Source organism: Odocoileus virginianus, chromosome 1 (assembly GCF_023699985.2).
Source record: "Odocoileus virginianus isolate 20LAN1187 ecotype Illinois chromosome 1, Ovbor_1.2, whole genome shotgun sequence".
Classification (NCBI taxonomy): Eukaryota; Metazoa; Chordata; class Mammalia; order Artiodactyla; family Cervidae; genus Odocoileus; species Odocoileus virginianus.
In genome coordinates this window covers 14,460,230-14,477,226 of record NC_069674.1, presented here as the reverse complement: position 1 = coordinate 14,477,226, position 16,997 = coordinate 14,460,230, and the positions used below count along the sequence as shown (strand labels likewise).

The 16,997-nt window shown below is 42.3% G+C and overlaps 1 protein-coding gene across 1 annotated transcript; it reads left to right on the top strand.

The window, feature by feature from the left end:
• The first annotated feature begins 4,643 nt into the window (after positions 1-4,643).
• On the top strand, positions 4,644-10,234 carry NDUFB2 (NADH:ubiquinone oxidoreductase subunit B2). Its single transcript, XM_020899406.2, has 3 exons — positions 4,644-4,824; positions 8,605-8,749; positions 10,010-10,234. The coding sequence occupies exons 1-3, from the start codon at positions 4,718-4,720 to the stop codon at positions 10,082-10,084; spliced, it is 327 nt and encodes a 108-aa protein (XP_020755065.1). The 5' UTR covers positions 4,644-4,717; the 3' UTR covers positions 10,085-10,234.
• Positions 10,235-16,997: the final 6,763 nt, after the last annotated feature.

Sequence of the window (16,997 nt, the reverse complement as noted above, 5' to 3'; positions counted from 1 at the left end):
TGTCACAGAATCCTGTAGACCCATGGTTTCCAAATTCTGGGGGGGCGGGGAGCATGGCACATAGCTTGCGAGATCTTAGTTTCCTGACCAAGGATTGAACCCATGCCCTCAGCACTGAGTTCTAACCACTAAACCGCCAGGGAATTCCCCCAAGTATTTTGTGTTGTTTTTTTGTTTTGTTTTTTCCCCCCAAATGTTTTGATTATGTGCCCTGTTGGTAAAGGGCTGTGTGTATTTATATATACATGCACATATAATTTATTTATAGGATTTATACAGGTTCTATGATCACCAGCAAATCTCTGAAGACAGAGCTTACACTTAGCATCTCAATTTAGATTAGATACATTTAGTATCTCAAATTATCCTTTTGATAATTTAAAATCTTTTTTGCCAATCTCTTGCTAAATTTTATTATAAGGTAAAAGAAAAAAAAAAACAATGATCAGTGGTTAATGTGACATACTAGAGATAGGAACAGAGTCAGCTCTGCTATTTATCTTAACGTTTCCCTGTGCTCACATATTAGCATTTAGATACTGGTTTTTCTGAGCATTGTTCAGGGCTACTTTTGGTTAATATCAACAAATAGATAATATAATCAGTACATTCCTGTTAGGGCTTCCCTGGTAGCTCAGACTCTAAAGAATCTGCCTGCAACACTGGGGACCCGGGTTCGATCCCTGGATCAGGAAAATCCCCTGAAGAAGGGGATGACAGCCCACTCCAGTCTTCTTGCCTGGGAAACCCCATGGACAGAGGAGCCTGGGAGGCTATTGTCCATGGTGTTGCAGACAGCTGGACACGACTGAATGGCTAACATTTTCACATCCTGTTAACCAGGACTTGAAATTCGCAGTAGTGCCCAGTGATACTCCAGCAGTGAAGGAAAATGGGGTGGCCGTTGCCTGGCCCTCTGCACTGGGCCAGCCCATGGGCCATTCTCTCAAAGCTGGTCTGACCCGTGGCTGGCCTGCATAGGGATAGAGCATCCCAGGGTCAGTTTGTAGAGTGGATATTAATAAAGCTTAATTTCCTAATTTTGTTTAAAAGTAATGTTTTCTCCTGCATCTCAGTGGATTCTCCTGCTTGTTTTGGAGACGCTCTAGACAGTGAGTGGAAAGTCAAACCTTCCTGCTGATAGATTCTCCCATTCTTTCTTAAGGATAAAGTTCCTGTCTTTTAGGGAACAACTGAGGACAGAAGTTATCTTTAGATATTGGACAGAGATTCCCTTGGTGCAGCTTTTTTTTTTAGAGGGGTGGAGATGTTGTTGGCACTTCCAAAGTCTTGAGGGTAGGGCATCTGAGTCAGGCAGTGAAGGGTTGGGGGCTCCAGGTAACCCTGTTCAGCTTCCTCCTCATGGGCAAACCAGCCAGATATTCAGCCCTTTGTGTCAAATGCATATGCATTTGCACTGTGGGACAAGAGACAGGGGTACCAACACAGAGCGGTGTCTCCCTGCGCGAACACCAGCACCTCTGAGCCTTTCTTGAAAGCCAATAAATTCCATCTACTTAATCATTAGTTATCTCTCACTGCATACACGCTACCCACAAATACAGCGGTTTAATACAACTATTCTTGTTACTTGGTAGTCTCTGCAGGTCAGAAATGTGGGCGAAGCTTGGTGGATCTGCTCAATCTTGCACGGCTATAAGCATCTTGGGGCTCCTCTGGGGTAGCTCTGAATTCAGGCTAACTCATGTAGTTCCTTGTGGGCTGCTGAACCGAGGGCCTCAGTAGCTCAGGAGCTGTTACAGCAGCAACAGAAAATGAATACAGGCTGAACTGAAGAGCAAAATGGCTCTTAATGGCTGTGCTTGGCTTTAATATAGGTAATTTGCTGATTTTTAAAATAAGCATCTTAAAAAAGGCTAAACTTGATTTATACATTCATCTTCATAAGGAGAAAATGCTACTTCTTGGGTGTAAGTAGATAAAGGGGCAGTGGGGCATCACTTGGAAGGGAGATCCCAGTTTAGTCCCTCCAAAGTAGAAAGAACAAGGTTCATTTCTGTGTTAAAACTGCTGGAAAGATAAGTTCCTTTCTTCTTTCGGAGACTTAGAGGGAAACGGTGATCAAGCAACCTTTAAACATAGAAAATTAGGGAATTCCCTGGCAGTCAGTGGTTAAGACTCAGTGCTTTCACTGCTACGGTCCATGTTTAATCCCTGGTTGCAAAAGTAAGATTCCAAGAGACATACAGTGCAGGGGAAAAACAAAACAAAACAAAACCAAAAGTAGAAAATTAAATAAAATGAAGTCGTGTGAACAAGTTTTTTTTTCCCCTTCCTCATTACCCTGCTGTGTTCTCAATTTCCAGTTACAGGATATATTTTTGATTTGGGGTTAGATGCTATAAGTTAGGCTATTTAGAGTCTGTCCTCACAGTTTGTTAAAATTTGACTGGGGAACTGATTTGCTTGTCAAAGCTAAGAACAGTGTCAGGGCTTGTTATCCTTTCCCTCACCTTCTAAGATGCATTCATTCAGTTTGCTTTTCTGAGAATCAAAAAGAAGGCCATTGTGCAACCTGCAAAAGGCAGTCAGAGATATTTGCCCTTGGAATTTTTAGAACATGTCTGCAACACAAACACGCATTGCTGTTACACAGTCAAAATAGTGTACTGATTGGGACCCTAAACTTTTCATAGTAAAAAAATCACAATTAGTGATTCAAAATATTAGAGCTAAGGACCCCACAAATGGTCTATAGAACAATATTGTTTTAAATACAAGCCAGCATTAAAGTTAAAAGTTTTTATTTTGTAATTGAGCAAGAAAGATGGGTGGGGGGTGGGTAAGTGAATTTCAGTTTACCTGAAAAGCTTTTGCAGCCAGGAAAATATTGACAAAGTAATAAAAAATTGCTGAGTACATGCTGTGGGCCAGGTACTCTCTTGAATGGATGATGAAGGGCACTGAGACCTGGAGAAGTGACTTGTCCAAATGGACAGAGCTAATCATTTGGTAGAGCTGAGGCTGAACTCCAGATCTTCACACTATCAAGTTCTATGGAGTGCTTTTGTTTAAGCTGGGTTTTTTTTTTTTTTTTTTTTTTTTTGTGGCCTAGGAATCACAGCATTGTTCTTTCCTAGTAGCAAGGCAGGCAGCGCTATAATATGGGCAGAGAGCTCTCTTCGGAAGGATGGAAGACCCTGCTCTCCCCATTCATGAATATCTCTTAGTGGTTTGTACATGTACTAGGAAAGGTAAGTAGTGAATGGTAGCCCAGAGAAAGCCACACTATTGCATATCAGCTGGAAAGTCAACTTGCACCCAGAACACAGTACATTCTTTCCTACAGTTTATATACTTAGAAGTTAGGAGGACAGGAGAAGGTAGGGGTGGGGAGGGATAGCAGGTGGATGTGGGGAGGGGCATGAGTTCTACAGGGCCAGAGGGTCAATCAGTAAGTTCTGCAGAAAGGTATGTTGTTTGTTTGCTAAGTCGTGTCTGACTCTTTTCGATCCCTTGGACTGCAGCACTTCAGGCTTCCCTGTCCTTCACTGTCTCCCGGAGGAAGCCTTTCTCCAGGGAGAGAGGTTCCTAGCTACTGGGCACATGGAGGCCCATATCTTGCCACGGGAGGAGTGTCAGTTATATTCAGTACACTCAAATCCCTAAATTCAGTTCTATGTGTCTCTCCATAAATTCCCAATTTTTCATGCTTATCACTCAGTGTGAAGTCTTCAGTGCTTGGCAGGTGATCCATTTCAAGTCGAAATCTCCAAGGTGTGAGGCTGACAGGTTAAGTTTATAAAAATCGAGAATTCTTAGGAAAACTATAACACATAAGTGGGGACACTAAGAATTTTGGAGCTGGGGTTCTCAAGGCTGGAGAAAGGGGTTCTTCAGCTCCCCAAAGTTTGGGAAGTTTGGAGTTCATCCAGGACTTAATAGAAGGCACTATTAAGAGACAAATGCCAAGAATTCAGGGCTGGCTCAGGATCCAGGGATCGGGAGCACCGCGTATATTGGGGGCCTGCTAAAATTCAGATTCCTTGGCCCTACTGCACACATAATAGCTGCGGTAGGACTCCTCAGGGGATTCTGATACCTCCAGTCTAGGTGCTGACATTTGAGAAAGCACGGGCTGCGGGTTGGTTATCAAGCTCAGGTTTGCAGAACAACCGTATAACGATGAAAGCTTTAAAGAAATCGTGGAGCCTTTGCAGGGGAGGAATACAATGGACTAGCTTTGGGAAGGACAGGCTGGTTCAGAATGGATTTGGCACCCTAGGAGGGTCTGGAAGGGTACTTAATTCGGGAGGAGCAGGCAGAGGGGCGGGTCCGGGTGGGGTAACAGCGCCTAGATCAGCACCCGTAGCAAAGAGCGAGCTGTGTTAGCGTTGTTTCTCAGTGTCCGCTTAGCAACGAGGGGCTCCAGGAGCGGAGTGCCGAGGAGCGGAGCGCCCATCCGCGGGCTCCGCCAGGGCCGTCTACACCCCTGACCTTTCGTCAGGGCGCCACCAGGCCCACAAAGCGACGCCCAGTCTGGTGGCTCAGAGCGAACCACGCGCTCAAGCGGCGGCCCCGGACGCCCTCACCTCTGGGAAGGGACTGGCATGCTCCTTCCGGGCGGTAACTACCGCTTCCCCGCCCCTCCCTACGTCACAGGGAGAGGGACGGGCCGACGCTGTGACGTCACCGGCCGGGTGCCAGCGGAAGGACGTGCGGCGGCGGTGCGGCCTGGGCAACGGCCGATCTAACGATGGTTGGGATGTCGGCTCTGAAGCGACTGTCGCCTTTCGCTCACGTTGGAGGCCACCTCTTCAGAGGCCGCTGCGCGCGGGCCGCTGGAGCCGGTGGCGTCCGTCGGTGAGTATTGCCTGGGGTTGGGGCTTCGCCCGCTTCTACAGGAAGGCACTAGCCTTCGGGACGCCCTCACCTTGACGCCAAGCCTCAGGGGCTTATCCTGGTCTGCGGCGGCCTCCACCCCTGAGGTATGCTGGGACTTGTAGTCTGACGGCGCGACGCCGGGCCCGGGGGAGCCGATAGAGGTGTGTATCTGAAGGTCCCGGCCCCAGAGGGAGGCTGCCCCCTGGAAGCTGATCAGTTGAACAGTTGGAGACAGTTGGAGTTAATCTGGAAGCAAGGACAGGAACTGAGGAGGCGAGGGCGTCACGCAGAGGGAGTCACCTGTACAGGATAGTTTGAAGCTTCAAGCTCGAGGCAAGGTGAGGCCGGAGACCTCGGGTCGTAGGGAAAGAATGGTAGAGGCTCCTTGTGCGTGGCTTTGTGCTAGTTTCCCTGGTGGCTCAGACAGTAAAGGATCTGTCCGCAATGCGGGAGACCCGAGTTCGATCCCTGGATCAGGAAGATTCCCCCGGAGAAGGGAACGGCAACCCACTCTAGTATTCTTGCCCGGAGAATCCTCTGGACGGAGGAGCCTGGCGGGCTACGGTTCATGGGCGTCACAAAGAGTCGGACACGACTGACCGACTAAGACACACAGGCCTGCCTGATTTCCAACAGAGACGCTGATCGGTCGTTTTAATCAGATGCCACGTGGCCACATTTTAATTCTAAAAAATTACTATGGTTGCAGAGTGGAGAATAAGTGCTCCAAGGCACGAGAATGGAGTGGGGAAGGGTGGGAAGAGAGCCAAAAGTGGATGCTTGGGCAATGTCGGAAGTTTTCTTTTTAAAGATATTTTGTAGAACAGTTTTCTGTTTCCAAAACAAAAATTGAGAGGAAGGTACAGAGATTTGCCATAAACCCCCCAAGCCACACGTGCATAGCTTGCTCCATTATCAGCATCCCCCACCTGAGGGTACCTTGACAGATTATTGTCACCCAAAGCCCATAGTATCCTTTAGAGTTTACCTTTGCAATACCAGAATTTAAGAGAGTGAGCAAAAGCAGAGTCACCCATGATGTAGCGGGAGAAACCCACGGGAGAGTCCAGTGCTGATGCCAAGGGAGGGCAGGTCTACCAAAAGCACGCTGGGAGTGCAGAGAGATCCAGTAAGAGCAGGAATGAAAACAGTACCCTGGATTTTTTCAGGTGATGTTCCAGGCCTTTCCGACCACGGTCCACACTTTACCAAGAGGCATTGCAGAGGGTGGTTTAAAAGCAGGATTCTGCCCCCAGACTATTCAGATCTCACCTCTGCCACGCTCTTGCTGTATCATCTTGGAAAAGTTTCATGATCTCTTAAGAACTTAGTTTTCTCACCAGTTTAATTGGGATAATAATGTTGACTTCCAGGGAAGTAAATGAATAACAAATCTCTGAAGTGTTTTTACCAGATTTGCTGGTGCCTTATAAAGACCAGACAAATATTGTATAAATAGCTGTTGTTATTAGGGAACTGAGACCCAGCTAAATGAAAACAGTGACTTGCTTAAAGCCACGTGTCTGTTATGAATATGGAACTGGGACAGACGTAGGATGGAGAGAAGGAAAAGGCATGTGTGACCTGAGAAGGACAGAGATCGAGAGCCACCAACAGCAGCCTTTGAGCCTGCATGGGAAGACGAGGGGGTGTCCCTCTCTGCTGCGCTCTTGGTACTTCCATACCAAGATTTAATGACATTAAAAGTTAAAAAAAAAATTAATCTGCTGTCGTAGTTTCTATTTGGAGGGATGTTCAGGCCTATCTAGTTTGCCTTAGTGCAGTTAACAACCTCTCGGAGCATAAAATTAGATGTTTGTCGACTCTTTATATTTTTTAATCATGGCAATCATTATGTCATCCATCCTTTCTCTAATTGCAGTGTTTCAAATCTTCGTTCAAAAAGATTTATACCTTGCAGTCAATGACCCACTTATTTCATAGTTAAAACAAGATGTAACTCTCACAATAATGAAATACGGAGAGTTCCTGGGAAGGGGTTTAAACTATAATTTTCAAAACTTATTTTAAATGAGTTTAACTGATGGGCACTTACTACTAGATTGTATCTAAAACCTATCAAAGAGGAAGCCTGTTGTTAACATATTGAATTCCCACCCCCATGGTTTGTTTATATAATGTAGTATCTGTGTGCACAGATAGCTCCTGCATAGGTACTGTCAAATAAAATTGGCATACAGAAACAGTCTGATAAATTCAGGGTAAAGTAGTGATGCTTGACAGAAGCTTTTAAAAGTAACATGTCGTGCAGAGGGTTGTTGGTGGCTTGAACAATAAATGCACATGGAAGCACTTTGTAATCTGTAAAGTTCCATACAAATGTAATATCATATTCTCAGCAAAAAATTAGTACTATATGTTAGTAAAAGAGTACCTAAAAACTGACTAAAGTTTAGAAGCTGGCTTTAATAAATGTTTGAAAAAAAAAGTAATATATGGTCACTGTAAAAAAGGATACATACTTACATGAATACACACATGCATGCAGAAAGAATAAAACCCATTTCTTATACCGTCCATAGCTAATTACTATTAATATTTTATATAGAACCTTTCAAATAAAAATGTTGATAGATACTTACATAAATATGGAATTAATGTTGTTTGTGGGCAGTATTTAAGAGCTTGCGCTTTGCCATCAAACAGTAATACTCCAGTGTCCTCATTTGTAAACACTGATAACCATAGATCTATCTCATCAGGTTGTTTTGAAAATTAAATGATAATATATAAAGTGCTTGGTGTGGTGTCTGACAGGTGATAAGACACTGTAAATAATATTAGTAATCTTTTAGAGTAGAAGAGAATAAAAAGGGTACTAGGTAATAAGTATCAAGAACCATGGAAGTATTAATGTTCACACAACTGTAGTGCATTTTGAAGTAATTTTACTGAAGTTTTTGTACAGATACTCATTTCTGTGTCAAACAAAAGGGAACATTGTTTTATAAGCTGATTCTTACCTGGAATGAAATTTGTGAACATGTTTTATATAGAAACGTTCTTTGAAATTCAATATCCATTTCTATGTAATAGTATATGTATAGCTGCTGAAAAGGACTTGAAAGTAGCCCCATTAAGTACAACTTACATTATTTATGTTAGATTCAAGCTATAATAATAATCCAACAAAATAAAATGAGTAGAGTCCTATGGATGGTATCCCACACCTTGTCAACAGTATCTAAATGAAAAAACAAAAACCAGAAAAACCTGTTCAAACTTACTGTTTAAGTTTCTTTGTTCAGTGCTGTTGCCTTATTAAAAAGGATCTAAGTTTTCTTTTCCATAAAGTGGTCTTTTAATAACGATTGTGTTACTAATACATAATTTGTCTTGGAAGACATAATTTGTCTTGGAGACAGATGGCTCTCCAGAACAAAATTTGCTGATTTGTTTCACTGGATAAGCTAATGACCTACTGCAGATTCATGATCCTTTAACAACCATGTGGGGCCAGTACCCCGCTAATCAGCACATTCGTATCTGGTGTAAAATGTATGGATATTCACTCAATGAACATCATAATTAGCCTCTCATTCAGGCCAGTTTTTGCCGCTGCACACGTTTACAGCAAGCTTATGCAAGTGGAGTATTTTGAGGGACCATTATCATTCTGTTTTTTTTGTGTGTGTTGGAGGAAAGAAAGAAAGGTTTAGTTTCTGGCTGTAACTCATAGAGTTTTAGATGAGCTCGAAGACAAAGCAAGCTGCTTCACACATCCGTTTTGTCATGTAGAGCTGGCGGAGGTGTGCACATCGAGCCTCGGTACAGACAGTTCCCGCAGCTGACCAGATCCCAGGTGATCCAGGCTGAGTTCTTCAGTGCGACCATGTGGTTCTGGATTCTCTGGCGCTTCTGGCACGACTCAGATGCTGTGCTGGTAAGTGCAGGAGAGTAGTCCCTGTCCTTCTTTGGGTGTGGGGAGGGAAGATCTGTTAACAGCTTAGATTGTTTTTCTGTTTGTAGCCTGTTCATCTATCTGGAGGTATGTTGTCCTTATGTATATGCAGGGATCTTTTTATTTTAGGAAACATTATCATCTCTGACCTTTTCCACCCAAGGATATACACGTAGCACTGTGTGTCTTACAGTTGCCAATTGGTGGCCGTATCTGGAAGGGAGACTACAGAAGCTAATTCTCTTACCTTCCAAGCTGGGTAGGGGGTCATCGGCAGGTTAAGTTTCACCCTTAAATGCCTTTAAATGATACATGTCATCTAGTCTGTGTAGAGGCCCAAGGCAGCAGGTTGAGGTGGAATGGATATGAGCTAATTCACCTGAAGCAGGGAAATTAATTACTGGTGACTTTCTAACATGTAACTGGCCTCATATGAGCTTTTAATCATATTTGCACAGATGCCATTCTCTAGGAAATTACACTTTTAGGCCATTGAAATCCGTGCTTATTGATCCAGAATACTTCAAATTTCAGTAAATTTAGTTACTTTTTTTTAAGGATAGGGAAAAATCAGATTTACACAGTGAGTTCTAGAAGCATCAGGTTGATTGGCGTCCCACTTCTCTTAGAATTTCTGTGCCCTTGTCCCCCAGAAAGAAGCCGCCTGGTGTCTGTGAACTGGCAGCACAGAGACACCTTTGTCTCACTGTGGGTCAGCTGTTAGGTCTGTGTGTGGCTGTCTGGCAGGAGACGATGACACGCCCTAGATCAGGATCAAAGCGGAATGAGTCCACCCGAGGCTCCCAGGTGTCCCAGCAGGAACGACAGGACAGTTTGAGACAGTGTTTTGTCAGGGAGTCAAGACAACACTGTTGTCAAAGGATTTACAACAATTCAGGGACTGTTGTGACGTGGGGTGTCAGAAATCTGTTGTCTCCGTTTCCCTTCCCTTCCATCCAAAACTCATACTCAAATGGCGGCTCAGGCGGAAGCTCCAAAATGGCCAAGCTTCTCAAATTCAGGCCGCGGCGCATTCTGAACATATTGAAGAATAGTTGGACCATCAGATGGTTGAAGTGTAATAGAATTTGCTCCTGGGGTATATCAAGGATTGTTTATTATTTAAATCACTTTCCTCCCCAAGATTTCTTTTAAAATTTAATCAACTGTATGGAGTATAGATTATTAATAGTTTTGTGAAGTATAGATTCCTGAACTTTTTTTTAAATTGGTTGTCCTTAGGGTCACTTTCCTTATCCCGACCCTTCCCAGTGGACGGATGAGGAATTGGGTATCCCTCCGGATGATGAAGACTGAAAACAGAGGCTCAGCTCTTGCCAAATGGGTGCACCCCATGTTTCTTGTTATGTTTAACATTTGTCTGTAAACATGTTTTGACTTTGCACCTATGATGGTTCCGAAGAAACAGTGCATTTTATAATAGCATAAAGAATAATTAACACATCACGTCTAATTTCTGCTTTTCCTATTTTCACATTTGCTGTCATTCTGCCTCCTCTTCCCCCTACACACTTTTAGTCTTATCTTCCTTTTCCTTTTATGTTTCAAAAAATTATTTTTTCTTAAGCTTTGTTACAGTTTAGAGTCCCATTTGTCTGTCTATTGATCAAAGACTTTAAGCACCAGCTGTGCTGGACAAGATAGATAGCTTGTTTGTAGTTGCACAAATAGTTCTAATGAAAAATTTGAGCATATGGGAATGTTGCATATTGGAATTGTGTGGAAATCAACTCTTTCAATAGTAAAAGGTTATGGCCATTTCATTTTCCAGATCAGGAGGTTTTTCTTTCAAAAGGAAGGCACTGGGAGGAATTCTTTTCCTCACAAATCCTTCAGGGATTAAGACATTGTCATTTAAAATGTTTTTAAATCATTGCATGGACAATAGACCTAAAATAAAGCCCAGACTCTTAAAGCTTTTAAAAGAAAGCACAGGAGACTATCTTAATAATTTTAAGGCAGACAAAAAACTTTTGGAGAAAAAACAAAAGCACTGATTAAAAAAACAGTAAATTTTATTTAGCCTCATCAAAAATTTCTTTTATCAAAAGATACCATTAAGGACTGAAATATATAAGCCACTAATTTGGAAAAAAATATAGCATCTATATCCAGCAAAGGGCTTGTATCTGGTATATGTAAAGAACCCCTATAATCATAGATTAGATTAACAATCCAGTTGAAAAATGGGGAAAGGCCTTGAGCAGATACTTCACAAAGGAAGATACATGAATGGCCAATAATCACAAGAAAAAAGGCTCTTAATGTCATTAATCACCAGGGAAATGCAAATTAAAACTACAGTAAGATATCTTTTGTACTCACTAGGATGGCTAAAATAGGACTGACAACTTTAAATGTTAGTGACAGTTTGGAGCAACTAGCAATATTTGCTAGTAAGAATGTAAAACAGTACAACGATTTCGTAGAATTGTTTGGCAGTTTCTAATGAACTTAAACATGTGTATCCTAGGATTCAGCAACTGTATTCCTAGGATTTACTCAAGAGAAATGAAAACTGTATGTCCATAAAAGACATGTACAAAATTTTTCATAATATCTCCAAACTAGGCCTAATTGTACATCAATGAGAGAATAGATAAACATATTACAGTATATTCATTCAACTGAATAATAATTCACCAATTAAAAGCAACAAGCTATAAGACACAATCATTTAGATTAATCTGAGAGTCATCATATTAAGCAAAAGGAGTGACCGTCACTTAAAAGTACATAATTCCATTCATATGAAGTCTATATACTCGTGAAACTGTAGAGGTACGGTGGGGGTTATGTGGGTGTATACAGTTGTCAAAATTCATTGAATTGAACCCTTAGTATCTGCACATTTTAATTTTAATTACACCTCCATAAAAATGTAAAAAACAAAAACCATTGCATATTAATAATTGCCATCATTCAAAATACCTTGGAAATTGTTTTAAAGAATAGGAAGCATTAAGTGACAGTTATGTGTTCCTGTTAAATCAGACTACTAGTATTGCTGTTATTTTAATAAGTCATTTATGGACATAAATATTACAGCAGTTTTGAGTATGTGGGGGTGGGGGTTGGGAGCAAACAGTTAAGCTGTTTTATAGCTTGTTTTGTGTCTCTGGCTTTGCTATGAACCAGGCAGAGGTCCCCGTCCTCACCAGGCCTTTGTTTCTCCAATGTTAATAGGTCTGCAGCACTAGCCTCTCCTATCTCTCATATATTTTCCAATATTCCTGCACACAGTCATTAACATTTTAATGATTAGACCATAAGCCTGTTGAGAAAGCAGGGTGATTTGACACCTCTGCAAGGCCATTCACATGACTGATGCTCAGTGAATGCTTGAATAGTTGAATGAACAAGAGCGATGGATTTGAAGCTTTCCAACTTTTGTTTCCCTGCAGGAGCCAGGTGAGAATTCAAGAAATTAAAGACATCATATTGTATATTAAAGTTGTAAATTAAAGTGTGTTGGTCAAGAATGAGGAACTGAGTTAGGGATATTTCTGATGATGACAGCCACCCTTCATGGATGATTTCCTGTGCACTGAACTGCTATGCCAATTGCTTATAGCCCTTTCGGTGGATCTTCTTGGGTACCCCATGGATCAGTGAGGACATCAGGGTTCAAGGAAATGAAGTGACCTTGCTTAGGGTCACACACTGCTGAGTGAATGACATTAGGTCCGACCCCATGCTCAACAGCAGAACCATAGTGCCTACCTGCTTAGCTGTCTTAGTCACATGTACATTGACAGTTTATGTGACGATCTTGCCATTTCTCTGCTGCTAGTGTTTTCTTGCCCAGAGTATACAGAGGTTAGAGGTCGGTGCAGTCCCTCTCGTGTTTATGTATCTCTTGCGGGCTGGACATTGTGTTGTCACCATTTGTGGAACTCTTAAGACATGTTTCTGTCTAGGAATTCTTAGGGCCAGAAGAATGAGATAAGGATGAAATAGGATAATGCAGTTTTTCAAGAGTTTGTTTCAAAGTACTTTTCAACTTTGTGTAGTATCATAGTTCTGAGAGGAGGTAGGACAGAATTTTTTCTATCCACAGTTAAACATGTGCACTAGAGTAGCCTAAGGACTTGCCCAGAAGCATAGCTGTTCACATTTTTATGTTTTTGACTATCTAGGTGATGGGAATGCCATGCTAAACAAGATAGATGAGAACTCAGACTTTGGCAAGGACAGAAAGCCAAGCAGAGGGTTGCCAGGAAGGCAGTTACACTGGCTGCTAGGTGGGTCTGTGCTGATCCTTTTCGGTAGATGGAAGGCTGAGCTGAAACCTGACCTGTAGCAGGAACCAGTTGTGTGGGGTCTGAAGGAAGAGTGCCCCGCGGACAAGGAATAGCAAGGACCAAGGTCTAGGGTGGGACCAGGGTCACCATGTTTAACGGACAGAAAGTCCACTGGGCTTCCAGGAGGGGAGGAGAGGGTGGGACTGGATGAGGTCAGGCAGTAAGAGAGCTGCTCACAAGCCTTAAGCAGGGGATGGTCCAATTTTAGTTCCTAGTTCCTAGGCTTTCACTCGCCCTCTGGTTCTCCCCAGTGGTCAGAGTGGGCACAATGGCAGCAGAAGCAAGTGAAACAGTTTTTCATCCTCCCCACTGTCGGCTCCAGCAGTCCTGGGCCTGGTGCACAGGTGTTGGACACTTCTGGTTTTGTGTTTCCTTACCTGTGTAGGAGTGTGCTGTCTCACCTGATAAATATTTATGGTCTTTAAAAGATCATCAGATTCCTATGTACTTTTTAGTTCTCAGTTTTTGTTGTTTTCCATTGCTGCTCCTCCCCCCATCAATAGAGTTGTTTGGGAAAGAACACGGTCTTTAACAGTGAACTCAAGTAGGATAACCCCATTAGCTTTTCCCCTGAGAGATCAATCAGAATTGCTTGACTTGAATTAAAAGATTACTTAAACTAGCCCTCTTTTAAAATCTGCCAATGTGGCCTCCATATGCTGAATCCTCTTTTCTATACCTGGCTGTGAAATCAGTTTGTGCTGATGCAAAAATTGTCCCAGCCAGCCTACTCTCAAAGGAACAAACCTCTTACTCTCAGATTCTTTCCATTTTAGAGATGAGTAAGTTGAACTTCCCTTGTGGCTCAGCTGGTAAAGAATCTGTCTGCAATGCGGGAGACCTGGTTTGATCTCTGGGTTGGGAAGATTCCCTGGAGAAGGGAAAGGCTACCCACTCCAGTATTCTGGCCTGGAGAATTCCATGGACTTCCCTTATAGTCCACGGGGTCGCAAAGAGTCAGACATGACTGAGCGACTTGCACTTCCAGCTTTAACTTTTAAGTTGAACTGTAGAGTGGTTAGGTAACTTCCCCAAGTTCCAACAGAGAACTAAGGTTCAAATCCTGGCTGTTTGGCTGTAGGTCTGAGTGAGGTAGATAGTGTAAAGCTTTGTGATCAAGACCTACCTACTCTTAAGAAGTCATTTTATGTCGTGATCTAGAGTGTGTATGTGTATACATGTATACATACATACATAATACAAAAGTTTTATGAAAACTTACATTTTCTTTCTTATTCTATTCTACATTTAAATGGTTGAGACTCATTTTACTACCTACTAATGGGTTTCACTTTGCAGTTTGGAAAATTGGCATAGTGAAGAACTCAGGCCCTGGAGCCAGACTTGCTGGGTCTGACTCCTAGCTCTGGTTTGGACAGATTACTTGTTTGAACTTTGCCTCAATGCCCTCATTTGTAAAATGGATTAAGTAGATTCAATGAATTTGCACATAAGCCCTCAGAACTACATCTGGCAGGAAGGAAATAACCTAAATGGAAGCAACTGTTATTTCCAAACCATTGGGTCTAAACTAAGTTTATAGTGACCCGTGAATCCTAGTTTGATTTTTATAAATAAGCCTCCACATGGAGACAAACTGTAAACATATTTCAGCAGATGCATAGCCACCGTTCTCCTCTGCCTAAAGCAAGACAGACATTTAGGATGGTTTTTTCTTCCTAGTGAGTGGCTAAAAGAACAAAGTTAGTTTTAGGCTGTGACCTGGTAGATGGAGAGATGTACCTTCATAAATGGAAAGGTAGGCAGTGAAAGAATTGATGGCAACAGAAAATATCGTGTCAAAATTTAACACACAAGTTTACCCAGTTTCCTATGGAAACTTGAGTGTAAGTAACACGATTAGATTACCTAATAAAGTTGTGAGGCGTGGAGGTACTGTGGAAAGAATGCTTCTTGTGCATCTTCCGGGAACTACAGATGTCCTCTTGGTCCCACCTACCTCTGGAACTAGTCTGTGGAAGAGGCAGACCCCGCTGCCTGTTGCCACCATCTCCTCAGGAGCCTCAGAGGACAGCAGTGCATAGTGGAGGAGACGGGAGCTGTCTGAGCCGGTACTGGCCTGCCTCAGTACTCGGCCTTGACCTTCTATCCCCTGCATGAGCAGTGGGCTTGTTGACTGGAGAAGACAGAAGAGCAAGTGGAATAGGCAAGTGGCACAGTCTCCTTTTCTAGCTACAAATTCAGTATCATGGAGTCAACACCAATTTTTATATCCAAATTTTGCTGTAGCCATCACAACCACATAGTGTGCATGTGTATTAAGTTGCTTCAGTCCTGGTCGACTCTTGGACCTTATGGACTGTAGCCTGCCAGGCTCCTCTGTCCATGGGATTCTCCAGGCAAGAATACTGGAGTGGGTTGTGGGTTGATATTTCAGTCACCAGGGGATCTTCCCCACCGAGGGACTGAACCAGCATCTCTTCAGTATCCTGCATTGGCCGGCAGGTTCTTTCCCACTGGCACCACCTGGGAAGCAAGTATATAGTAGTGATCTTGGAAACCTACTTACTGACATAGTAGTGATCTTGGAAACCAAAGTCCTGACTTTTTAGTCCTGGCTGCATGACTCCAGCCAAGTTATCCCTGGGGATTCATATTTAGTAGCTGACAAGGGGACCATGCAATCCTTAAGACTGAGTCACAAAAACTTGTTTTTGGTGGGGAGAGGACCATGCCCCATGGCTTGTGGGATCTTAGTTCCCTCACCAGTGATCGAAATCTCACCTCCTGCAGTGGAAGCATGGAATCCTAACCACAGGGCTGCCAGGGAATTTCCTAAACCAGGTGATCTTCAAGAGCTCTTTTGGCTCTTAATATTTCACAAGTCTAGGAGAACTACATAGCCTAGATAGTAGGCTCAAACTTTATCAAACCCCTGATAAAATTTAAGAAAAGCTAGTATGGTATGCTTCTTTATAATAATAGAATTTTATCACAATAATTAAAGGATTCATAATTCTGGACTAGATTTTAAGGAAAACTAGAACAATGCATTAAGAAGTGAATCCACAATTACACTCCATCATGTATGAAGGTTACTTAAAAGTTAGCTTCTGTTATGTGGTATTACAGAGTTACATTTTTCAGATGAGAGAACTGCAGTTCAGAGAAAATACTTGTCTCACTAGCATTTTATTATTCATTGGAGGGGCACAAAGATCAGAAACCAGGTTCCTCAAACATGTGCCATCTTGAAGACTTTTCTGTTTATATTATTCTCAGACACAGGGTTTCCTGGTAAAGTTTTAGAATTATTTCTCTCTCTTCTGGAAACTTTGCCTGGTAATATATCACATAGCGTTGATGATATTCTAGGTGTCTTTCAAACTTCATGAGATAAAGTGTATAAAGTCAAGGTAGCCAGCATTAAAATGGGAAGTATAAAACACGAATGCATTGTTTCAAATACATATATTTCTGTCTACAGCCTGTGTTCCTATAGAAAATATATCTTTGGAAGTTGTGTCAAAAAAGTCTGAAAGATACCATTCACAGTTCAGAAGAGGGAACTTCTCCAGACAGACTACTACTTATACAACTCAATTATAGCACACTCTTCAGCTGAGCTACTGGAAGGGGGACAGTCATATCACATCACACAGTACTTGAGGATCATCACCAACATCAGACAAAAACTGACACTTCTACAAGAGGGTAACTGGTGCAAAGTACCAAGTATTTATCTTGACAACTTACTTTAAATGTATTTCTCATATAAATACCTTTTGTCCACCAAGCAGTAATTGAAATATATATATAAAATTTCATTACATATGAAACAATGTACACTTCTCAAGTCCCTCCACTGCCTGAAAGAACTGTCAAAACCCTACTTCCATTACTGAATGTAACAGTGCTAGAAAAATAATTGTCTTCATAAAGAC

What these genes read in the sequence shown, in the direction of transcription:
- NDUFB2 (XM_020899406.2), top strand. Translation starts at nt 4,718, where the DNA reads ATGGTTGGGATGTCGGCTCTGAAGCGACTGTCGCCTTTCGCTCACGTT. An exon ending in GGAGCCGGTGGCGTCCGTCG is followed by an intron (nt 4,825 to 8,604) that starts GTGAGTATTGCC and finishes TTTGTCATGTAG; the next exon opens with AGCTGGCGGAGGTGTGCACA. An exon ending in ACGACTCAGATGCTGTGCTG is followed by an intron (nt 8,750 to 10,009) that starts GTAAGTGCAGGA and finishes GGTTGTCCTTAG; the next exon opens with GGTCACTTTCCTTATCCCGA.